The sequence below is a fragment of the Rhinichthys klamathensis genome, unplaced genomic scaffold (assembly GCF_029890125.1).
Source record: "Rhinichthys klamathensis goyatoka isolate OS25496 unplaced genomic scaffold, OSU_Roscu_1.1 h1tg000781l_1, whole genome shotgun sequence".
NCBI classification, from domain to species: domain Eukaryota; kingdom Metazoa; phylum Chordata; class Actinopteri; order Cypriniformes; family Leuciscidae; genus Rhinichthys; species Rhinichthys klamathensis.
The window spans coordinates 1,029,103-1,055,541 of NW_026607178.1; the positions used below are offsets into that span (position 1 = coordinate 1,029,103).

At 39.3% G+C, this 26,439-nt stretch overlaps 2 protein-coding genes across 2 annotated transcripts in view; both read left to right on the forward strand.

Annotated features, from left to right (window-relative positions):
* Window positions 1-26,439, forward strand: part of txndc17 (thioredoxin domain containing 17) — a 78,428-nt gene that overhangs the window by 8,888 nt on the left and 43,101 nt on the right. The window lies entirely within an intron of this gene.
* Window positions 2,719-26,439, forward strand: part of nxn (nucleoredoxin) — a 78,176-nt gene continuing 54,455 nt past the window's right edge. The window contains exon 1 of the mRNA XM_056243121.1: window positions 2,719-3,216. Coding sequence (XP_056099096.1) covers window positions 2,908-3,216 — 309 coding nt within the window. The 5' untranslated portion in view covers window positions 2,719-2,907. The remainder of the gene's footprint in view (window positions 3,217-26,439) is intronic.

Consider the following 26,439-nt stretch of genomic DNA (forward strand, 5'->3'; position numbering starts at 1 on the left):
CTGTTTTTTTTTTTTTTTTTTTTGTCAAATGAACATGGGATGCATGAGGTAATTACTGTGACTCTGTGGCATCACTTTTCTGCTATAGTCGAAAGGTGTACAAGTTAAGTCACATTTATTTATATAGTGCTTTTTACAATACAGATTGTTTCAAAGCAGCTTTACAGAGATAACAGGAAAATAATGCAAAAAAGTTGGTTTCCAGATGAAAATAGCATCACAGTCAATGCTTAAGTAAGTTCTATGATGTTTCATTTTTGTTTAAAAAAAGTAATTTATATATATATATATATATAGCCACTCTGGAGTAAACCGTGATGTCAATGTGTATAATAGTGTCAATGCAGGCAGATCAATATTATTGTTGAATATTAAATTAAATGTTCAATTTAATGTCCCCAACTAACCAAGCAAAGCCAATTGCGACAAAGCTGGGAAAAGGCGACAGTGACAAGGAACCAAAACTCCATCAAGTGGCAGAATGGAGGAAAAATAACCTTGGGAGAGAGAACCCAGGCTCAGTCGTGGGGGCCAGTTCTCCTCTGGCCAATGAACGAACAGTGTATGATTATGATTCAGGCAGCATTATAGGTCAGAAGTCAGATTGGTTTGGAACAATCAGAATATTATCCAGTTCCATCTGGTTTAAGTTCAGAGTCATCACACCGGGATGGATGATTTGTTGAGGATCAGTGCTGATGGCTGTCGTGTCGATGAGGCCTTCGATGAGAGTCTAGTTGACACAATCTCTGCTGACACTTCAGGGATGTGTTGTGGTCGTGTCTAGGTGCAGGTCCTCCATCTGGTCTGGATACGGTCCGGATCCGGGTGACTACATCATGCGTTGTGTGGTCGTGTCTAGGCACAGGTCCTCCATCTGGTCTGGATGCGGCCTGGAACCAACACATCAAAAGAATTATATTTGAAACTAGACTTCTCAGTAATTCTGAAGATATTACTATAGACTACAGCAACACCATCCCCTTTTTCTTTCAGACATAGCTCATTTTATAACAGTAATCTTGGGGGTCGGACTCATTTAAAATAATGTGTCTGGTTTTAGCCAGGTTTCTGTCAGACACAACATGTCTAGGTTATAATCTGTAAGCATATCAATAACAATAAGTGGTTTTGAAGTAAGGGATAGAATATTCAGCAACCCAAGCTTTATCATTTGTTCATCTGTATTATATCTATTGTTTATTTGTTAAACATCGATTAAATTTTCACCCTCAAATGGGGTTGGGAGTTTTTCAAATTACAGTGCCTGGCATCGTACTTGCGAGTTCACACACCTCTTTAAAGTTAATTTTAGTGATCTCTGATTGGCGAAGTTGAACATCATTAGTGCCGATAATCTTAGAGAATTTACGATTAGCATTAGCCAGCACCTTTAAATTTGCTTTGATGTCAGGCGCTCTGGCTCCCGGCAAACATGTGACTATGGTGGCTGGTGGCTCTATTTTTTACGTTCCGTGTGATCGAATCGCCAATAACTAGGGCACATTCAGCAGAATTCACAGTGGGTGTTTCACTGAGTGGGGAGAATTTATTTGTTATGGCAATCGGAACGGAAGAGCGGTGTTTTGTCCCGCGACTACAGCGTCTCACGGTCACCCAGTTGCCCTGCTGCACGGGCTCTACAACAGGTGTTGCGCCGAATTTCGACCCCTGCCAAATTATTACCCCCCTAGCATTGGTAGGTTTAGGATTAGTTGTGGGGGAGGGGTTAGGATTGGGGGAGGGGTTAGGATTAGGCAATAAATTACTGACTTCAACAAGGGGGGTAATAATTTGGCAGGGGGTCGAAATTAGACACAACATCGGACCAAACAATGTACAGAGTTCACTAAGCTAGTTGCATCCAAAGCAGTAACTAAAGCCCTTGCATTCTTACTATCCTTGGTTAAAGTTTGGATGCGTGTCTCTAGTTCTAAAGTCTTCTCCGTCAGCCTGACTATCTCCCTGCATTTATCACATGTGTAGTCCTCACCGCTGACAGAGAAGGCTACTATACATGTGACACGAAGTGCTAGTGACAATAACAGGAGAAGACATTACACACCGTGTTTGTTGACTGATCCTACTCACTACAGTTGTTTGATGAACTTGTAAAAGGCACGAGACGGCAAGCACGGAGGTTAACAGGCTAGCAAGATACCAGCGTGTTGTGCTAGCGATAGAGATTTAGATAAAAGCTAGCGATGTCAGAACAACGTGATAGGCAATATTAGACAATATCTAGTGTCCTGGGCAATCTAGTGATAGGCAATATTAGCCAATATTACATAAAAACACGTATGCATGTCACGGTCTGATACTATTACTCCAATACACAGGGCAACTTTTTTGAGCAATGTTGCTTGGGCACTTTCCCATTGAGAATGGGCCACAAATTTCTATCTGGATTTTTTAGATCGGTTGTGGGCCCTGTGTCTCACCTGGTTGCCCATTGACGGCAACATTGCCAAAAAGTTGCCCTGTGTATGAATCTCTCCATACATCCATCCATAGGCCTACTAAAGAGAAAATTCAGGTATCATTCTATGCAGAGACATAGACATAGTGTGATAGTGGTGTTCTGCTTGACATCCTTATTAATTTCTGTGTGCACTCTCTGGGCAAAGAATGCAATTGCACCATCTCGCCACTAGATGACGAGAAAGTCTCACAGTGGGAGTCGGCGCTGTTGCTGAGGGACGGTCTATAACGAGAGCGCGCATTCCTTAACAGCGCTCACTGTGGAGACACACGACGGCCGCTGTCTCTCGAACCCGTGCGGCGACTCCAGGACAGCCAAACGGCACCAGGGCCTGCGGATATTCATCCAGCACTTTGGGTTATATTTCGAATCACCTGAACAAGCAAACGAAACCTAAAGCAGTCCGCTTCGAGAGCTCAGCAGCGATGTCGGAGTTTCTGGTGAATCTGCTCGGAGAGCGGCTCGTCAACGGGGAGAAAGCCGAGGTGGATGTTCATGCGCTGGGCAGTAAGCTGTCTCTGCTCGGGCTCTACTTCGGCTGCAGTTTAAACGGTCCTTGCAAGCAGTTCAACGCGAGTCTGTGCGAGTTTTATAGCAAGTTTAAGAAATCCTCAGAGCACAAGGACAAATTGGAAATCGTCTTCATCTCATCGGATCAGGACCAGAAACAGTGGCAGGACTTCTTGCAGGAGATGCAATGGCCGGCGTTGCCTTTTAAAGACAGACACAAAAAGGTAAGGTGATTTAACAGATGACATAAGATTGGAAATGTGTTAAATCAATATAAATGTCTTTTATTTTTTTTAAATGACTAAGAGACGAAAATTGTGTGTGTGTGTGTGTGTATGTGCAGGTGTAAAGGACAAAAGAAGTCTGATATACTGTTTTACACCCTTTGACCTTTTATAATTATCATTTTCAGAGGATAACTGATCAGGTTAATCACTAAATTCTTCTCAATGCCAGGGCACTAATTAAAACAGCTTTATTAGCATTATAAAACTGTAATCTCGCATTACAAACTGAAATTTTTGAAACATCTTTAAAGGTAGCAAGATATTTCCAGCATTCACCTAGTGTAGATATTTTTTATTCTTCATCCCCATCTAGATTTAAATCTAAACGTTTTATTCAGTTGTTCTGTAGCAAAATAGACTTGGCTTTTGTGGATGGAAAGGGGAATAAAGCCTGTAATATTTTCGTTATAAGATAGACAATGAAAACCAGCCACACTTACATTTTATTATATGACTCCCATCTAACAGAATATGAATGAACTGTAATCCGAAACAATAACGAGGCTTTTGTTGTAGGCAGGTGTCTTTTTATTTAAGCTGGAGGCTTTATGCTGCTGGGTGTAGTAAAGGTGAAAACACATCCTTTACAAACCACAATAAACATACTTACCCTGGCCTAAACCATTACACTCATAAGAGTCTCATATTAGCTGTCAATTGCCTACACAATCAAAAATGCTGTCTAGTTAGGTCACTTGGTAGTTTCTGAGACACATACAGTCTGAGTGTGTGAAAAAAGTGCTTTTCAGGAAAATGCCATTCATTACAAAAATGAGTCATCATACATTACCGATTAACACTTTAAGCTATTACATAATTATTATAGAAATAACTAGTTGGTAAATGCATCTTTACAAGGTGAATAAGTGTTTTTTTAAATTATTATTTGGTGTTGACTGTAAGTGCTCAAGTTGTGCAATAACACATAAATCATTATAATGCATCTAGATGATTTATCTGTCCTTTTAAATTAAGGCTGTAGAAATTAACTCTTTTTTTCTCTCTCTCTAAGAGCTAAACTAACCTGTTTTTAAAGTATTTCATTATTGAAAGCACATTTTCTGTTCAGATTTTTACCAGGCCTGTTTTATGTAATTTATAAGGACAAATCTGGAAATTATTACTGCGTCTCAGAACACTTTTAATTGAGTTATCTTCTTGCCTCTATAAATGAGAACTTGTGGTTGTAAATATTTCAGGTTGGCAGCTCTGGTGTACCAGTGATGAGAAATAACCTTTATTAAATCTGGATTACCATCAGAAAAAATGAATTAATTTATCATGATTACCATTCTAAACACAGACTCGGCGTTGCATAAATCACATCGTAAATTCTGTTGTGTGTCATTGTGGTCCCCCCCCCCCCCATATGTTTACCACCAAATCATTTGGTTGATCTTTTAGCACAGTATTGTGTGTCTTGGGATTTTGAGTGTTTGTTTTTATGGATAATAATACTATTAGGATCATGCTCAGATTTGCCTGTGTGTGCTGGTATCCATTTTGGTCCACTGCACCAGCTCCACCTCCTGCCGCATGCCGTGGCACGTCTCATTGATGAGCAAATGATGTACATTTAATAGCTCATACCGGTTTACAGTGGCATCAGTGGCAGCCATATAAATATTTAAGATAAAATCTGCCACCATGCAAAATGCTGATTATATTGCATGCAGTGTTTTGGTAATGCAGACTGACATATGCTGCGCGTGTACATGTGTGGTGAGAAGAGAATATTGTAGTTGTGCTTTTTTTAATTTTATAATTCAGCTTTGATTTGGTTGGTTGTGTTGTGAAAGATTTTTTTTCAATGATTTTGCACAATGCATCTAGTAGATATACTTTTTAGAGACCATTATTTGTTATAGGCCAAGACTACTTTTGAATTGTTTCTATTATTATTATTTACATTTTTTTTAAACATGCTCACATGGTTTTTCACACTATCATGCATCATACTCCAGAAGAAGAGGGTGGGGGATTTTTGGCTTTTTGGCTTGTTTGGTGTTTAATAGAATGTTTTCCCATGTATTTTAAGATTACAAATATCATTTACATCCAATTATTTACAGAAATGTCCACATCTCTGCTCTAACACACTTAGCCTATAGTTTCATGCCTTTTCCATGACAGTATTGTTTATTTCCCCTCAATTTACATAGTGCATTTAGCTCTTCTGTGTGAAAATGTGTAATATTCTTGTCTAAAATTTCATTTTTGGCCTTCACAATAAATTGTGTGTATATATATATATATATATACACACATACACTACATAAAAAAAATCATTACATTGATTCTTCAGATGCTTTTATATAGACTGACAAATGTGGAAAAAACACAAGCAATTTATTGTGAAGGCCAGATTATTATATTTATATATATACAGTATATACATACACGGTGTGTGAGAGAGAGATCATGTTAATTTTTGTCCTTTATGGCTTAAATATTACAGCATATTCTTCATCTATTTCTGCTTATTAGCTACACTTTTACATTGCTTGCCAAAGTGCTTTTGCCGTTAGCAAGGCAGACTAAGCCGTAACATAATATGAAGCCATAAATAATCCTAAACCATTGTAGCTTGCTGTTACGTGGATCACACATCTTTAGATTTGACTTGAGGCAGGGTCATTTAGTTTGCTCTTAATGGGAGATGTAAATGGCCCGTCCAGATAAGACTGTTTGTTTTGAAGTAATAACATCTTGCGTCCTGCAGAGAGTCTGAGCTGTAAAGACTTTGACCGACCAATGTCACGTTCCTATTTGCTGCCCCAGCATGAGGATGAATCGTCTTTCCTCTCTTCATGGGAGAGTGAATATAGTGGGTCTTTTGTGTGTGTGTTCTTTGAAGGCTTTAATTGCTGTGTGATGTTGGCCTGCTGCAAAGCAGAGTTGAGGTTGTGGTAGCGCAGGGTTTTAAGTGGTTCATTTCCCCCTCTCTCCTGGGGCAGAAGAGAGGCGGCTCTGTGTATCGCTGCAGGACTATAAACTGCCTACTATAGTAACTGAAAAAAGAGACATTACTCCGGGATAAGTTTTTCAATTAGTAGCATGCTACATTATCACATGACCTCATTGTGTTTGTCACAAACTTATCACATTACTTGTTTAATTCAGAAATGGAAGGTCGAGTCGAGAGCTTTGCATTGTGGGACGCAGTATTCCTCACAGCATTGCTCTTTTATTCTTCTCATTGTAGTTGGTCATCCAGGTATTTTATGTAAAATAATGTGCACTGTATAAATAGGCTACTTCATACTGCAGAAATAGTAATGCTATTCCAAACATCCTTGTTTCAGTTCCCTTTTTCAATCTGCCCCATCACCTGGTCTGTCTCTTCCTTTTCCACTTCACTCCGTCTGTCCTGTTTCCCATCAGCCAGAGATTTGCAGAGATTATCCCTCCACACCAAAACAAAGTCCTTAACCTTGTTACGACTCTCTTTTAATATGCTGTAGATTCAGAACCGGATCAATAACATCTGTAACATTGAGGGCAGGTGAGAGATATGATACCCACACCTCATTCATTGACCACATTATATCAAAATACTTTTTAATAAAGGAGTCATTTTGAAGCAGATGTGCTGATAATGAAATTCCTATAAGCATTGAACTTGGCTCTCTGACCCGGCCTGGGTCCGAAATCGCATGTGCTCAGTAGGTACTTCTTTTGAACAAGTATGTACTCTGTACCTTTTTAACTGTCACATTCGAAATAGGCTTAGTAGTGTGAAAGTAATCTGGGCATACTTCATTCGTAATGTCACATGACAGTGATAACCTATCAGTGTCAGTTTTGTTGCTATGGTTTTTCACAACTCCTCTTCTGTGGCCTCATGGGAAAATGAAGTGTCCATCAGATGTGCACTTCAAAATCTCACCAGAAGTAGTAGCCTAGGTCATCTAGGTACTTTTTGCATACTGTTTTATGAATACTGTGAATTTGGACATACTCTTTCCACATACTATATTGTAGCGACGTATGCATATTCGGAGACAGCCATTCTTATTTGTCTGCTCAAAGGTGACATTTTAACTCTTTAAAATGTAAACTTAGGCATGTAGGTGTTCTGGTTCTTAAGTGCACATTATTTAAAAACTTTTTTTGTTTTGTTACTAAAAGCTTTTTCATTAAAATGTTATATACATTTTCCCTCTGAAACAATTATTTGTAACCAGGGCTGCAGGGTTGTTGGAAATAATAGCCAATAATATAACGGCACACTGTTTTACAATCCAATCAAGTTTTAGTGGTTCACACAAAAATAAAAATTCTTACATAACGGCTTTTGAGCTGTGACGAGGTCTTTTTTTTTTTTTGTCTGAATTTCTTTAAATTTTGTTCTGGTTCTCTCATATCTATCGAATGGCTACAAAAGACTTTTAATATAGTGCGCAAGCCATATGGACAATTTTTTTGATGCTTCTGTGACTTTTTTTGTTTAGTTTTTTTCCACCCCTCATTTACTTGCACTATGAAAAGAGCAGCTTGGTCATTCTTCTGAACGTCTCCTTCTTGTGTTCTGTGGAAAAACATCAAGGAATGATATGAGGGTGAATAGATGCCAACTTGAATGAACTTTAATTGTGAAATTGAAAAATAAATAGAAATATGTTTATAAATGGATACACTAAATGGCTTCGGTTTTCACCTCTCACTGGACCCAGTGTTTGCACCGATCATCAGTGCACTTAATTTCTACAACTTTTGAGCCATATCATTTTTATTTCGTGTTTTTCCAGTCATGTTTAGAGGAGAAGTTGTGTTTGAGGGCGTCTGCAGGGTATCAAGGGAAGTCTGTGCTGGCACTGCCTTACAAGGACACTAGCGTCAGGCGGAGTGGGGAAAGCTGCTCGTAAATCAATTACAGGTTTGGCCCAGTTACTGCCAAAGCCCAGATCTGCCAGCGTCGTAAAGTAAGCATCGAGGCGGTGGTTCTGCACCCGAGAGAAAGAGGAGGAGGCCTCCTGGACCTCTGCTGTGCCACCGTCTCTCTGCAGATTCAGAGGCAGCTGCTCGGAGCTTTTGAGATTGCTAAGGGCTGCTGTCATCAGGGTGTCAGTGATCTGATGAAAAACCCTGCGCTCTCCGTTCATCACATATCCCAGAGCCATGCCCCTCCGCGCGGCTTTGATTTCAGGGCTGGCGGATAGAAAAAGACGGCCTTATCTGCAGGTGATTATGCCGGCTTCGCTATCAGCGAACGGTACATTTGGCTCAGTGTGACGAACACAGATTTTCTGCTGAGTGATGCTGTGTGCTGATAATGCTGCTCGGTGGGAAACGCTGAGCTCAGGTTAATTGAGATGAACCTGTGAATGACACCAAAATCATTTCAGAGTAGAAAGATTATACTCGCATGGTTTCCAGATTTTTTTTTTTACCACTACATGGTCAACGTTATATAACCTATTGGTGAGACCCTAAGCCCTTTGGTTTCTACACTTTTTGTACCATTTACTTTTTTTCACGCTGAAGACAAACTTAGTCAAGGTTTTTTTAAAAAAAAGTTTTAATTATACTTGACTATTTTACTTTAAGGAAGCCCAGACATTAACATTCAGGCCAAATTAAATAATTATTTAATATTTTGTCTAAATATTAATTTTAAGTACCTTTTTTTTAACAACATCATAAGAGATACAGAATTCATTTTTTGATATCTAGTACGAAAAATGTATATTTATTTGGAGATTTGCTAAATATTGCATTTAATAGTGTTTTAAATATGAATAACAGATTGACTTTACCCTTGCTGTCATCTAACGTTAATTTAATTTAAGTGTAACCTTTTTTTTACCGTATTTCAATTCAAAAAAACAAAAATCTCCAATATCGTCTGTTTACTGATATGGTACCGATATATCATGGATCTCTGACCTTGAAAGGAATAATTTATGTTTATTAAGACCACCTGCAATTACAAATGAACTCTTGATCAAGAAAGTCAGTCATCCAGTAATGGCATGAGGTTAATTAAATTGTTTTGTGTGTTTATCCCTTTAAGACATAAATGTCTGTTACACACAAATGTAAGGTTCCAGAAGTGTTTTTCAGTGATGCCATAGAAGAACCATTTTTGGTTCCCCAAAGACATTCAGTGTTAAGTTCTTAAAAGAACAAATTTTTGCCTTGGTGTGAAGAACATTTTAATAATCTGAAGAATGTGTATGGTTGGCCAATACTTTGTATGTGAAGTGCACGCTATGTAATTTACATCGTCATTCATTAAGACAAGACAAGCTGCTGAATACTGATCAAGTGTTGATATGTAAATGTGGGCGGTTTTATGTTAATGAGCTTATGGCGTAGATGTCATAATCATGATTTTATGTTTTTGCAGCTTAATTTTCAGAAATGGACTGGGAAAGAGGCTCTCCATTTTGAGTGTCGGAACGTTGTTGGATGAACTCTTTAATTGCAAAAGATGACGGAAAGTCTTGTTTTCCCTGATATATCCCCTCAAGCTACAGAGAAGTGTTATGTCTGTCTGTGACCCTGTTGCACCTAAAATTTCTTGCGATTGTATACAATATATAACAAGAGATTATGTAAGGAATGTGTGTGTGTGTGTATAGTTGTTAGATAGAGGCTCTGCAGAGCTTTATAAACACAGCAGTTGCCAAATTTAACTCCTTATTCCAGACTAGATTTACTGTACACCTCCTTTCATTCCCCATTGTGTCTTTCTCACTGGAAGCACTGTAATGTTAAGAATAGTTACAATAGGAGTGTGGACATGGTGAATCCGAATGGAGGACTGGTTTCCTGGGTTTTTAGTTACCTATTGAGACTAGATGAAAACAGGCGGAGAAAGGACATCCAGAGGAAAGTGCAACGTGAGACTGTTCTGTTCCCAGCAGTCTGTAGATGGAAAATAAAACAATAGATGTTGGGCTGTGACCCTGGACAAGTTTGTTGTCCAAGTACAAGTTTCAGATTATTGTCTAGCTTGACTGAAAGAGGCCATTCTGTCTATTTATTACCTTGTGGCAGGGATAAGGCCATGGGTATACTTCATTTTCTGCATTTTGCTCCGTCTCGCGCACTCCGTGAGCACATTGCACACTATCTAGTGGACTTTGTTTTCAAGCTCTCAAGTCCATCGCACATGCGCTGTTGTACGCGCACCGTATAGTATACTTTGGGCTTTACAAAATTTGGAATTCGAGACGAACCTCACAGAAATGTACAGGTGGGAACAGAGATTTCATCTTCAACAATATCAGAATAAATTCTGTAATGATTCAATGCACCAGATATTACCTGGTTAAGTCTACCATACCATACAAGTTAAAATAAACACAGCAGTTACATTTTATAATTTCCTAGGACTAAATTCAGAAATATGGTGAATGTCAGTGGTTTTCAAGCTGGGGTCTATATGTTATTACAATGTAAAAACTATTGGCGGAAGTACCCGCATTTTGGCGCATTCACACCGCAGGATCTGGGAACGATTTTAGGACTGCTTTTTAGGAGGACTAAATTAGCTCCTACTTCAGAGTAGAGTCTAACCCAGCACAATAGGAACTACCAGTGACGTAAGTTTGGCCGAACGCATGCCATAAGAGACATATTCCTGCCATTTTTAAAAAGCTGTAAACACAATTTAAATACTTACTCCGTGAACTCCGTAAAGTAACTCCACAAACATGGAAAACATAAACATGCAGAGAGCTAGTTAACAGCATTTACCTGTCGCCTTTCTCTGTTGCTTTGTGTTCTTTTCTCAGCCTTGATGTTATAACTGGAAGTTGTCGTAGGAGATTTAAAGTCCCACTCCGATCATATTTTGAGCTATTTTTAAACATTCCCAGTGGTCTTTAAATTATGATTATGCCATTTTTAGCAAAAATCACAAAACCTGTGCCGTTTTCTGGGACTTCGCTTCAGCAGAGCGGCAGTAGCTCATTAGCAATTCACCTCTGCGTTGTGGGCGGAGCCGTTGGCACGGAGACGACCCTCCCCCTGCCCGTGGCTGAGAGCTCTGTCTCTCCCGCTAGCTTACACCCCCAATACCGGTGTGGCAACAGTATTATATACACGTTAATTATTATTATGCGAAGTTAATCAAAGTTATCACCGATCATTATTTCACTCCAAGACGTCGCGTGTGGAGACGCCCAGTGGAGTTACTACGTCACAACTCCAGTCGATTTTAGCCGGCATTTTAGCGTCTGCTACTGATTCACAGCCATTTGAATGTAGAAATACTCAGAAATACAACTTTGAGCTTATTTTTCTCAAGAAATGTCCTCTAACATCAGAAAAAATGCCACAAGAACATGTTAACACCTAGAAAAACATTTTCATCGGAGTGGGTCTTTAATCTCTTAGCCCTACTTTTTGGTCATTTCAATCGCATAACTTGTCTTATACATCCTCCAGTTGTTGACGTTGTTGAATGCCGCTATTAAATGGCGTTGCTTTCATGCAGCTTCATTCTTTCTGTAGTTGTTTGTGACTTTCTGTAAATGTTTCAGGCCTAAGCAGTGTGCAAGGAAAATAGATTTATGAACTTCAGTATAGTAGACTAGAGCCATGGAAACACTGGGCTCATATAGCCAAAAAACACTTTAATTTTGAAAATGTTTTCCAAAAATAAAAAAAATCTCTAAAAAAAACTCATCTTTCATTTTGTCATGTAATGTGATTGGAAACTTTTGCAATGATTGATTTCCATCTCCTTCCTTTTTTTTTTTGAGTGATGCTTGTTGACTTTCATTTCACTGTTTGATAGAAGTGAGCATGCTGTCATTGGAGAAAACAGTCGAAAGGATGCACAAATGAGTCTGATGCAAATGAACCAGATATTGACCTTCATCTGTCCCAGCATGTTTGAGAAAAGTTTTAAATGATTTTGGATTTATTAATGTTGTGCAGAGCAGTTTTGATCTCTCTCCTCTAGTGGAATCGTCCCACTGTGCTTTGTCATCTGTCCCTATGGCTATGTTCCCACAGATGTGCCATTATCGTAATCGTATCAGTGCTGTAGTGTAGTCAATGTCAGTGATTCAGGGATGGCGTGTGGTGGATGGTTGCCCGATGGTTTAGTGCTGAAGCGCAGTACAAACATGTCGACTGTCTCTCCTGGCAGTCTGACACTCTCACAAACTGGCGCCGACCCTCCTGTGAAACTGCTGTTGAGTGTGCGTTGAGCAAAATTAAGTTTTTTTTTTGTCTTGTCTTACCACAAAGCGAAATCCTGCCGCTGTGGTATCCGTCTAAACTTGTTGCTAATATTCACTAGAATGGCTTTCTCCTTGGTTTCATTTTGTTATGTATATCATCTTTCTTCTTTGAAACACAAAAGAAGATATTTTTTCCAAATGTCGAGGCTTATCTTTTCCACAACAAATGTAAGTGGTGTTTTTTTGGACTGTAAAGCCCCAAAAATTTCAAACTTTTTGGAAAAAATATGCTGTTCCCACTATCCTGAAGTATAAAGTCAGCTAAATATTTTCTTGAACAAAGATGTTAAAATTTGTATGATTTCACTCACTCACTCACTCACTCACTCACTCACTCACTCACTCACTCACTCACTCACTCACTCACTCACTCACTCACTCACTCATATTTAAGCTATTGTTTATTTTTATTTTATTTATTTTGTTAAAAATTTAAGTTGATATATTAACTTTTTATTTAGTCTATTTATCAGTTTATTTTGTTGAACATATTTAAGTTAACTAACTTTTTTATTTAGGCTATGTTGAACGAAATAAATATATTTAAGTTAAAATATTTACTTTTTTTATTTAACGTTGAACTTAAGTAAGTTAACATTAACTTTGTTAGCCCTAAAAATACATTACATAATGCAAAATTTGTTTTCTTTTCTCTCAAATTTTTCACAGACCCTCTATAGCTCTTTGAACACCTTGTCTATATGACTTGGTGCTGCTGCAACTCAACCAATTTCAAGATGTGAAGAGCTTTCTTATATTGTTTTTATTTACAAAAAAAAATTCAGTATTGCCTGTTCCCATCCATCGCTCTAATGGAGGAAATGAAAGTTGAGGCAAAAGAGGGTGAATGTCTTAGAACTCCAAAACCACTGACGTCTTAATTGAGGGTCTTGACGCCTTTGATGAGAATCATCACATTTTGGTCCTGAGATCAAACAACCCGCAGTGGAAATATGTAATTAATGGTTTTATTATAGTTTATCCTCTGCTAAATTCCCCCAAAGTATTAATCCAGTTGGCCTTTTTCTTGTCAGAATTGCTTAAAGCCATAAAAACTGGTGTTCATTTATGATTAACAAGAACCAAAATGAATGAGTCATGGGGGTTGATGAAACGTTATATAACCCTGGTGCACAAACTCTGCCACATAGCCTGGGGAATGAACCGGGAGCGCGTTTCTCCTGCGGTAAGTGGGAAGATCTGGGGCCTCGCCAAATCCTGCTAATCGCTTCATCTCAAGTGGATTATAGCCGATTAGCGCCTCTGAACTGAAGTCATCACAGCGACCCCTCGCTCCGGATGGTTCTGCTTGTCCCTTCACCTCTGAGGGACAAGACCTTCTTTGACCTGAAATGACTCCTCTGTCAGTCGGTCTCCACCAGCTTTTCTGGGCTTTGCTCTTGGTGACTTAGAAGACAGATGTTAGATTTGGAGAGTAGCTGCTAAGCTCCAGTCGTGTACAGGGTGGGAAGTTAACACCAGCTAAATGCAGTTTTGTTTTATTTCACTGTGGCGGGTAATTTTGTAGGCGACATGTTTCTCGTATTCGTTTGACGAAAATAGCTACTGTTTAAAAATAACGTCATACTCTTGTTGAAGTAAGCGATGGAGATATGAGCTGTTGGGAGCTGCTTCTGTCGTCAGTTTTGTGTTGCATGTTTGACTCAAATGCTCTGCTCTCCCTCCAGATATAAAAGCTGCTGTCGGTTAAGGAAGATTTGACTTGCAGTTCTATTGGACTCGTTCAAAAGTGAGAAGACTTTTCAGTTTTATTGTCCTGATCGGACAAGTGACAGTTCTGTCAAATGTCCCGAGCGTCTTTTACGCTGGCCCCGGTCCATCGGGCCGTCCTCATTGTCGAGCCCTGGAGTTGAAAAAATCAAAATGGCTGAAAATTTCTGCATTTTTATTTTGTGAGGCTAATGGGCTCAACATTAATTTCCCAGCCTGGTTGTATAATAGTGTGACTGTATCTAAAGGTGTCTGTCATGCCTCTTTAGCATAATATCCAAACGTTCCTTGCAGGCATGTGCTGTTGAACCTCGGCCAGATATTGAGTGCTAGCTTTGGGGCTATACTTCTGTTTGTGTGGTTTTTATTTGCCAGGGATTATTGCTAGTCCTGCATGCTTCTCCTGTTTCAGCTTTAGCGGTCGGAGGGGCTTTATGAAAGCTGTTGATTGACTAAAGGTGCAGGTGTGGCTAATAACAGGACAGAGGTGCTGCCCTACAGCATGTACATTAGCATTAACAGATGTGAAGCGTGGAGGAGGAAACGGGACATCGGGCCGCTGACCCTGAAATTAGCTTTTTTTTTATAACGTCTCAAAGTGTCCGAGTACAAAACTTTCCAATAAACGAAAACAATAAAGGATGTTTCCACCGTCTGTCATTGCTTTTCTTTTTTTTTTATTTGGTATATCAGCTGCGGATGTGTTTTTAACATTTGTGCAGAAAGTGCTTTGCGGCCGCTGGAACCTGGAAGTATTTCCCGCTGGCAGATTTGGTTGTATAGTGTCTAATAAAATTCCATCTGCTTTTTATTGACCTTGTTATACGTCTGGTGTTTCGTCAAAGGATGTCATACAATCGTTGCGGCTAGTGCGCCCAGTAGACACTCAAAAATTGTCTTGTAAAATCCTCTATATTTCTAAAGTGAATGAAAACAATGCAAATCCTCTTTTGTAATGCATCTCTTTTCTTTGGGATTGATGTTATCATATTCCACATAAATGCAGAGCTGTCTTTAGTGTGTATTGGCACAGCAGAGCAAGTGGGACAAGCCTCATAATCAGTGTGGTTTGGACTCACAGTAGACTGAAAGGGTCCAGCTCCTCTCTGCTCCGACAACTGTGAGCCTTCAGTATTTCACAATTGGTGTCTTGTGATTGAATTATGGGAAACGACAGAGAATTTCCAGAATGCAGGGCCGTAATTGTGTGCTGAAATGAAAAGTTAGGAACAGAGAGAGTTTTAGTAGAAGGTTATTTAGGGGTATTCCGGGTAGGCTGAAGGGACATTCACAGTGAATGACAAAGCAATTCAGTTTCAATTACAGTGGCACGACGTTGCCCTGTCCAAGGCCTCCAAAAAGTTAAGAAAGTTTTAATTTATTGGAATAATCATTAACGATCAATGGGATTGAAGCACTTTTTCTTGATGCATTACACACTGCTGCAGTTTATATTCAAACTTTCTTCTGCGGAATGCTAAAGGTAGGATATGTTAGGGAATGTTAAGCATAAGATCCCACCCTTCCTTCAGAGCGTCTGCAGAGCATCACACGAGGCGGCGGGAAATTACCTCATGTCTCAAAGCACATAACATTACAATTATAATGAACGTAAACTATTTTAAAGAGCTGTTACTTGTACCACCCGACTGCTGCAGATTCATTTCGTCGTTGATGGAGTTGAACATTTTTTTGTTCCGACTCGAGACTTCCACAGAAAATATGTAAAAAAAAATATTTAGACCATTTATTTTATTGATTGCTATCAGGACGTGAAGAGAGTTTCAACCAGTATAACAAGTGTTTATACAAAAATTCCCTACCCTAACTTTAAAGTCATCATGAAATGGAAATTCACGCTATTTTCTAAATGCACAATATTTATCTTATTTTGAACAAGTCATCTGTGACTTCGGACATAAAATCTGCCCCTTTCTTACAATCTTTTGCCAGCTCACATTCAGATCTGCCTCCATCCAATCAACAATCAATTGATTGAACCAAGTCCTCGCCTTACATCCCCCCTGCTTCGGCTCTTTTTGTTTCATCGCGGTTTTGAATTTTAGTAAAACCACTTTTTTTTTTTTTTTTTTTTTTTTGTCAAAATGGAATGATATCATATTTTTAGAGCCTTAATCTGATTTTCTGATTCAAAAACCACAAATACATTGCTGTTGGTATGAATGGGGCTTGTGAACTTTCATTATATAAGATGTGTTTTTCACAAGCTTGTTGCATCGAGACCTGAATTAATGGGCTGCAGGAGATGAATCGTCTCCCTCCAGCTGTTGTTCTGCTCGATTGAGGATCATGAAGTGACACTGATTGTTCATAAATACAACTGGTATGACCATTAAAAACTGATCTGAAGTGTTTTTGTAAAAGTACTCTGCACAATAAATAATTTCAGCAGTCTTCTGATATGTGTTTCCAAAAGCTGATTCTTAAAATGTTACATGAACATTTTAAAATATATGATTAGGAATCAGATTAAATCATATAGGCCCAGTTTACAGCAAGATATCACTAGTGATCCAATCACAAGTAGTCATGTGATGATATAATGTTCATTTCCCTAAAAGTGGGGAGATCTTAATTAGAAATTAATTCTGAACCCATTGTAATGCATTTTCTGGTATTATCATTTCAGTTCTATCTTTTGGTAGCCTATATGGTGTAAAATAGATTAATCTGGTATTCCAACGGCGGCAATTATTTCGCATGAATTGTGTGTAATAGCTAGTTTTTGTTGTAAATGAAGCGAAAGAATCGCACGCTTTTTCCATGAGCGCAGAGACAACGGTCGGCGGTCGCCTCCCGCTGAGAGGAAACAGTGGGGAGTCTGTGTGACTTTGCGGATAGCCGTAATAGCTGTTTTGATCAATCATTTTCTCTGCAGCTTTTGAAACTGAGGGGGAATTGATCTCGAGTCCAGGCTGGATGAAATGAAAGGGTTTATCAGCTTAAGGCGCTTGTACGAGCACGAGAGGTCGCATCTTTAGAGAGAGATTTGGATAGATGTGTCCGGGCAATTAGAGACGCTTCATACTGCCTGTGAGATTACTGCTGTGGAAAAGCGTAACATGTCCCATGTCCCCATTTAGCATTGTTGGTCCAGGTTAAACATGAAGCCAGATGTCGATTCTCATGCTCATTGTGTGTAGTTCACAAGAAGATATGCTGAAAGTGGAAAAGTTATATTGTTTATCATGGTTAAACTTTGTTGACTTCTATTGACCTTTTTTTTTTTAAAGAATGGGCCTCAGTGTTGGATTCTTTATTTGCCTAGTTTATTATCTAATCTATCTAGATCTGTATGTCTGTCTAATCTGTATCTGACCTATTATAGATTGTTGTTGTTGTTGTTGTTATAACATTTTTGGTAACACTTTAGTTTAGGGTCCAGGGGCCTCATTTATAAACGTTGCGTACGCACAAAAGAAGGCGTACGCCGCTCTGTACGCAATAATTGGTATTTATAAAAAGCAAACTTGACGGTAAAATGTGCGGTCCTTCACGCAAGCTCTGACCCAGGCGTACGCACAAAAACGGGTGAAATGAAAAATGGCGACACCGTCGGCAGATGGAAGAAACACGTGAAAGTGTGTGAAACTGTAGACCGTTGTGTAAAATAAATGGCAATACTGCGTCTCATAAATAACACGAAGACTTCACAAAGCAAGTAGCCTATTACAATTAACAGCCTACACGAACACCCGTTTGATCGATCTGCAACAGAAATGCAAATTAACACATATTTGCAAAAAGAAAAGTGAAATATGTTCTGCAATAATTTTGGCGTGTTATACAATTCATCCTCATAAATAAGATGGTAAACAGAACGAAATAATGTACAAAACTGATATTCTCGCCAATGTGTCCGTCAGGCGGAGCAGATATAGATGCAATTAGATGGATGGATGGATGGATGGATTATTTGTCCACTGGGGAAAGTTGTTTTCATAGTAAAAATGTCTTCATCAGCTACGGAATCATGGTATTCATGCATATGCCTTTAGTTTGTTTTATTTTTGATAATGACGTAGACCTATGTCTCAATCATTCAGAAAGCTGCAAGAAATTACATTTGCGCTGAACTATTTCCCATTTCCAAGTAGATTATAACCGACATCTGTAGCTTGTCATTTCTTTTTTTATTTCGACCACAGTCCGAGGTTGTGAGGCTACAGCATTTACGGCGTCTGCAACCTTTTGCCACTCAAGTGCCTTTTTGGCATTAGTAGGCTAATGCCCACACTGTGCCCTCCAAACAACATTTTTCTCCTCTTTTCCACCTCGCCAACGATATCTTCTACTTCACATTGAGTGAAGTTACGTTTTTTTGATTTCCTCTCTATGTTTGCCATGATTTCGCAATCGATGAATATTAACTTGTGGGCGTTTCACGAACTATTTATGGGCAACAATGGCCGTGACATGAAGCCGCAAAAGCTGCGCTACATTTAGAATTGATTGTGATTTATTAAGGGAAAAATGCGTAGGATGTGCGTGCGCACGGTTTTATAAATCCGAATATTTCTGTGCGTACGCACGTCCTATGTTTCATCCGTACGCCACTTCTGACGCAAATCCTACGCAAAGTTTTATAAATGAGGCCCCAGTTCTCACAATTAACTAGTTACTTATTAGAATGCATATTACTAGGATATTGGCTGTTTCTAGTACTTGGGGCTAAATAGGGCTGCTCGATTATGGCAAAAACCATAATCACTGTCAGGGTTCTGTTACTTCTGTCTAGTTTATTTCTTGGTTTTGTGACAGAGCCCTGACACACCTGTTTTGTCTTGTTTCATGTGCTTTCATGTCATGTTTTGTGTGAACACGTGGCTTATGAGTGTTCTCATTGGCTGTGTGTTCATGTCTCGTTTTTGTGTGAGCACATGGCTTGTGATTTGTTTTACTGGCCATGTGCTTGTGTGAATTTTTTTTACTGGGCATGTGCTTGTGTTCAAGTCAGGTTTGGTGTTAGCTTGTCATGTATGTGTCCTTGTGCCATGTGCTCTCCTGTCATTGTCTAGCCCCTCCCATCTTGTTACCTTATTATTGATTAATTTGCCCCACCTGTCCTCCCTTGTTACCTGCTTTCTTTGTTTGCTCTCCCTATTTATTCTCCTTGTGTTTTCAGTCCTGTGCTGGATCGTCACTAATGCCGAGTTCAGACTGCACGATTTTAGCCCCGATTTTGGCTCGCCGACAGGTTTTGAGAAATCGCAGACAAATGCCCGAAATCACAGGCAAATTGGTGCTCGTTCACGCGAGTTACAATCACGCAGTGTGAATGAGCAAAGACGCGATCTGAGAGAATCGCCGACGCCCGTGAGATATTTGGCATGCTAAATATCTGGACCTGTCGGCGATTCACAATCCTGCTGTGTGAATGTGTTCTGACTGAAAACTACATCGGTGATGACCGACAGCCAATGAGAGAGCAAGATACAGTGAGGAGGAGGAGTTATAGACCAGAATATCAGTATTTTAATAGATAGGCCTATATTTACAATTATATCAAACAGAAACAAAGCACAAACATTTGCATGACCAGCAGCAACAGCAGGACATTTGCAAAATTATTTATTTACCCCCAACTCTCTTTGCAAAACACAGTCCTTGCTCCCCTCGTCTTCCCAACCATTTCCTGCATAAACGTTTTTTTTTTTTTTTTTTTTTTGCTACAAATCAGTGCACAGACAATTTGTAGGCTATCATTTTTAATAACAAATTCAGTGTCGCGCGAGAACTCCGGTCTCACGCACGCGTGATCTTCCGTTATTTCCCATCACTTCTCGCGTTTGTTTGGTTGTAGTTTGCGGACCAGGCAGAAGTTGTCGGAGATTCTTTCTTTTGTAAAGTCATGCAGTGTGAAACCTCCTGTCGCCGATCCATCGTGCCGTGTGAACACAGCAGCAACTGAATGTTACCCCAGATAGTCATGCAGTGTGAAAACAACAGTGACCCGATTATTTTGAAAATCGTGCAGTCTGAACTCGGCATAAATGTTACCTTGAGTGTTTCCCTGCTCTAGTCGAGTCGTGCCGTGTCAAGTCTTTCTGTCCTGTTTTCCCCCATGGGGTAGTTTTTGTTTGTGTTTTCACTTTTATTAATAAAGCCCTTATTTCTCCTGCAATTGAGTCCTCGCTCCCATCATTTAACCTGACAGATCACGATTATTTTGCTCAATATTGAAATCATGACTATTTAACACAATTATAGTAGGTGGGTGATATGATAAAAGTCTTATTTTATGATATGAGTAATTTTAAATGTCAGTGAAATTTCACAATTAACAATACTTCAGCAAAAACTAATACTAAGTTAATTAATGTTAGTAAAAGTCATCAAAACAGTTACAGAAGACAAGTACAGCAATCAGCAATACAAATGAGAACAAAGAAACTATATTGCAAACAAAACTGACAAAAAAATACAACAGAACAAAAATACAAATGAAATAAATAGTGCTTTCGGTTTTTCAGGAAGATGTACTTACAGTGGTATTCAGATAAGTGATAGCCTACAACAGAAATTGAATAAAGTAATCAAATGTAAAATAACACTGCTGTTTACATTAAATAAACACTTATTTAATACGCTTTTAATAACACCGTTTAATATCAAGCACGTCCTGCAGTTTAGCAACAATGGACTGCATTTTACAACACTCACTTATTTGGCTGGTTTGGATGTCAAGTTTGGGCTTTTAGGGAGGAACGAAAGTGCACTGCTGTGAAGGAAAGGAAGGTGCGCGGGACGAAATGCGGCAGCGGCACAATAATCGTTTTACCTCGATTATCTTGTTTTCATAATCGTTGGAGGCCGAAATCGAAAATCAATTACGATTAATCACACAGACCTACTTATTAATAAGCACATATTAATACCTTATTCTGCATGAGCATATTCTACATCCCTTAATCTTACCTAATACATAAACTTAACTACCTTACTAACTATTAATGAACAATAGTTCTAAATGAATCTAAATTGTGACCACATTTTTAATTATATAATAGACCAAAACATTTTTAATGAGTAGTAAGCTAATCTAAACTTTTTATTATCCTTGCAGTGCATCAGTTATGTGGTGAAGTGCTATGAAATTATTGTGGGGCAAATGTATTGTAATATTAATTTAATACTTATAGTAGCCTATTAATAATAATTTAATACATTATTTGGAAATGCCAAATCCTCTAGATATCGCCAATAGATAGCTGAAGCTTTTGATGAAATCTCTGGCTATCGTCGATACACAATATCGTCTATCGGCACAACCCACAATCTGTACAAAATGTTTGTACAAGTCTTTTTGTCTTGAGCCAACTTTCTAGATCTGCCCGTCTTAAATTATATATATCTAAAGCTGTCCATCTGTCAGTCTATCTAAATCAATGTAGATCTCATTATCTGGTATCTTGAGTCATCTCTTGATCTATTTATGTATCTAATCTGTCTTGCTAGAACTTTCTATATGGATTTGTGTATATGTCTAGGTCTATATCCAGAAGTGACTGTCTGTCTCTCGAAGTGTCGTTATTGTATATCAGGTGATGCAAGTATGTTGTGAACCTGCCATTGCTCACTTGTAAACGTCAGTCAGCAGAATTATAAGTTAAGCGGAGCAGCAGCAGGCCTCATTTTAATCCTGCGGCTCCTCCACCCAGTACAGGTAAGCGTATCCTTCACCACCTGTTCATTTCTCCAGCAGCTTTAAAAAGGCCCGCAGACCAGGCGGTTTGGCCCTGGATGCTGCTTTTGCCTCTCTACCTTGGGTGCTTCTTATTCCCCATGCCATTTTGTTTCTGTATGCATCACTAGCTGCTGATGGAGCGGAGATTCGACTCTGGATGGGGTAAATGTGCAGCTTGTTTGTTTATAGAAGGGGAGGCCATGTGTAAGGACCGCCTGTTTGACTGCCAAGTGCCGCTTTGCCTCTTCTGCCTCTAATAGGACATGGGAGGGTTTGCTTGAGGCTGTAACAGTATAATATGAGCAACAGCTGCTGGTGGGATTGAAAACCAGCTAGGAAAAGATGTTCATAAGGAAGTGATGACTGATGTTTAAACGGAAAGTGTTATTTCTGAAGGGGCGGTACAGTGAGAATTGTTAAAGGATAGTTCACCCAAATAGGAAAGTTCTGCCTTTTACCATATAATTTCATTTAAGCTTGAACATTCTTCGAATTTTATCCTAAAATGACAGAAAAGTGAGTAAATGATGATAGATAAAAAAAAGTTAATGAACCATTTAAGATGAAAGCTATAAATGCACTTTACTATCCACAGAAAAAGGATAAATAATTGATTAGTTTGATACCTGAGCAATTTGAAAAAACACAACCATGTTGTAGGATGCTGCAATAAGATTGTGAAGCTGAAATACATGAAAAATGGTGCCTTGGCAACTAACCGAAACACTTAGTTGTACAAAAATTCCTGAAACTAAGGGTGTATTCACACCTGTCTTGTTTGGTTTGATTGAATCGAATTCAAGTTACTTTCCCCCCCTTGGTGCGAATCTTCTGGGGCAGGTGTGAATACAACAATCGCACTCGGATGCGGACCAAACAACCGTACCAATACCCCGCTGAAGAGGTGGTCTCGGCCCGGTTCCAAGCGAACTCTGGTACGGTTCGAATTTGTGTCCAATGAATGGATGACCTTGACACGTGTGGTTTTGTTTACAAATTTTGGTTCACTTGCAAAAAGGGCAGTGTGAAAGCGAACCACACCAAACAAACAAAAAAATCAGCAAGTGAACTAGCGGACTTTCCTGGTGTGAATACACCCTGAAACTGAAATAAAAATAAATTTTATAAGTATAAATTTCTATTTATAAGTTAAATAGAAATATTAAATAAATTAACTAAAACTGACAAATGCACATAAAATTACTAAAATGTAAACTAAAATTAATAGGAAATATTTAAAATAAAAATGTATATATAATATATTATATAAAATGTTAATATTAATCAAATTAAAAATATTAATAAGTACCATAATAGCATTTAAATAATACTAAAATGACACTGACTCCTGTGTCACTTGGTTGTGTTGAGTGTGGTTGTTTTAGTTCACTGCTAGCATTTGTTTAATGCCTGGTACACATTGTATGGGTTTCGGCTGTCCCAGATGAAAGATGACCAATCATGGCGATTTCTGTGGTCGTGGCTCCTAAACGGTGTTCCTACGTCGTACAGATTCAAAGTAGGGCTGGGAATCGCTGGGTACTTCACGATACAATACGATATGCGATACATTGTTCACGATACCGATAATATCACGATATGGCGATACTGCGATAATCGACATATTATCAGTAATAACTCACAATATATCATGTTTTAAGAAATACATTTTTTTTTTAATTAGGAAAATTAATCTCCATTTATATTTTGGGATGAAACACAATAACAAAAACAACTTGTGTCTTATCAGTTGCAACAAAACAGTCACAGACACTATTTTAGTGTAACATTGCTGCAATCAGTAGTAATAAAAATGTTTACGCCGGGGTGTGTCGGCTTCGAGCCAGCACCAACCACGGCTTTCTCACAGAGCTCCGGGTGATGCCGCGTGAGGTGTGGGTACATGTGGTCGTGTTTCCCGTTTTGCGGACTTTTGCAAAGCCAGACATCCCAAGTCTCCCGGAAGTTCCGGGAGTCTCCCGCATAATGATAGCGTCTCCCTGATGCCCGCAAATTAGTTCAAATCTCCCGGAATCTAGAGCGCGCATGCGAGACAGAACAGCCTACTGCGCGCATAACATACATAGCACGGCAGAGAGGGAGAGAGCGAGAGACTTTGCGTGTGTGCCTCATGAAAGCTAGTCAAATCCAGTCAACTCGGATAATGAATAGAGCGTTTTATAACGGCTTTTAAGATCGATAATTGGCAAGAGCGCATCGAGAATCGATCGCGGGAGTAAATATCGTGAGATATCGCCATATCGATATTTTGGCACACCCCTAATTCAAAGACGGCCGTTTATCGCGGTCTTGCGACTAAAGATAGCCTGCGATAAATTTTCTAAGTTTAACATGATCATCTCACAGTTTGCTGCTACGACCTACGTCTACTAGCCAATAAAAATGCAACATTGATTGGCGTATTGATCAATTTCGACATGGCGCTAAAACTTAACTACTTACCTCAAGCTCCATTTGCAAAATTGGCATGCCAAGTTGGCTTCTTTTCCCTATGACTGTGTCCATATTCTCCTCTTTCGCTCTATCCTCATCTTTTTTTGCAATTCATCTTGCTTTATTTGTTTACCACTAGCACATGCTGATGACATTTTATTCTTCTACTAACTTCCGTCGTAGCCTACAATTCAATAGGTGTCATCATCATACAGTCTACATACCTGTTGTACCCAAGTTTATTAGATCCATATCATACAGTGTGATTTGTAATGACGTTATACAAATGCTGAACTCGCACAGTCTGTAGCAGACATAAAAGAGAGAAAGTTTCCCAGCGTATGACTTTGAATTACTGTCCTTTCATTTAGGCCAAACCTCCAAGGGCTCTGCAGACCAAACCATTTCACCATTTTCTGTCACAGAAACTTAGTCAGGGGTATCCCATGGAGAACGCTGGCTGCCTGGAGGGTACGGGTTACAGAAACGTGGCATCGTCTACAAACCACATCCTTATTACTGAGCGAGGACTATTAACCTCGAATGACCTGCAGTGACTCAAGCTCCTCTAGAAGATCTCAGTGTAATCGATGTGCTCAGAAGGTTGCATCAAATAGAGACTTCGATGAGTGCTGCTTCACTGCGTGGGTGGCTCTTTGCGGGGGAGGGTGGACGTGTATTTGGAACTTGCCTCAAATCCTCACTTTAATAACCCATAAGCCCCTTAACACTAATTACAGCTTGATACACTCATCAGTGTCTGTTTATGTTCCTCTGCTCTGCTGCTGAGTAGTATGAATACTGCAGAAATCATCTTAATTCGCCTTTGGCTAAGCCACACCCTCGAATGTAGATTGACCAATCACAGCGCAGCCAAGAACGAGCTCCCACAGAGGTCCGACACTTTTTCACAGCGCTCCATTGACTTTAACACAGTAGGCTTGCCGCGATAGACGGTGTTGACGGTGTTACCGGTTTTAAGCCCCATCACCGGTGACATCACTTTCCCACCGTGACACCGCGATGTCTTGACTTTTTTAAAGTATTCGTTTTTGCTAAAATATTTATTTGAATTAATAAAAAATAATAATGATAAATTATTTAGTTCAGAAGAGAGCATACATTATAATTAAAAACTGAACTGCGCAGTGCGTGCCAAGAGCCAGTCACGTCACAGATCAGCAAGCATCAGGATTCCATTTAGCACGTGTGGAGAAGAGAACGAGTCAAATTAAAGAAAAGCAAGATAATGGCGGAATGTGTAATTTATTTAGGCCTGTTTTATTTTCTTATTCGTTAATAAACGTTTTATGGTTCTTATTTGTTTGGGCCCACAGTTTGACGATTTTCAGCCTATGCATGGGGTTATTTTTATTCGTTCGTTATGCTAATAAAAGTTCTGTCTATAAATAAAAGTTTTATTATCAGCGAGCCGAGTTGTTGTTTTTTTGTCCATTCAAGCAATTGACGCTGAATTGCCAATTGACGCTTATTTCGAAAGTGAAAGTATAACGCGCACGCATTTAAAAGCTATTTAACCCCGTTTTATTATCAGCGAGCCGAGTTGTTGTTTTTTTGTCCATTCAAGCAATTGACGCTTATTTCGAAAGTGAAAGTATAATGCGCACGCATTTAAAAGCTATTTAACCCCCCCGCCCCGCCCCCCACGGTGACACCGGGATTACCGGTGTTGTGACACGTCGATTAACCGGTGGGAAATTTTCCTCACCGCGGCAAACACAGGCGTCTCATACTTTTGGTCTCGGCAGGCTATTACCGTCGTAGTTTTATCAAAAATATGGTTAAACGTTGTGCCTGGGGCATTTGTAACACAGATACGCGTTTCCCAGAGAGGTTGGAGGGGGGGGGTGCGTTTTTTTTTCCCTTCCCAAACCCGAAGTCAAATCCTGTCAAGTGTCGTCTAGCACACGCTGCTAATAAATACGTTATACTCGCGTAGTCCGTTTGCTTTGTAATAACGATTATAGAAGTGAATAGAGACCTACCCAGCTTTGCATGAACAGTGTTGCTCCTTGATATTGTTAGTCCCAGCCTCCGTCTCGA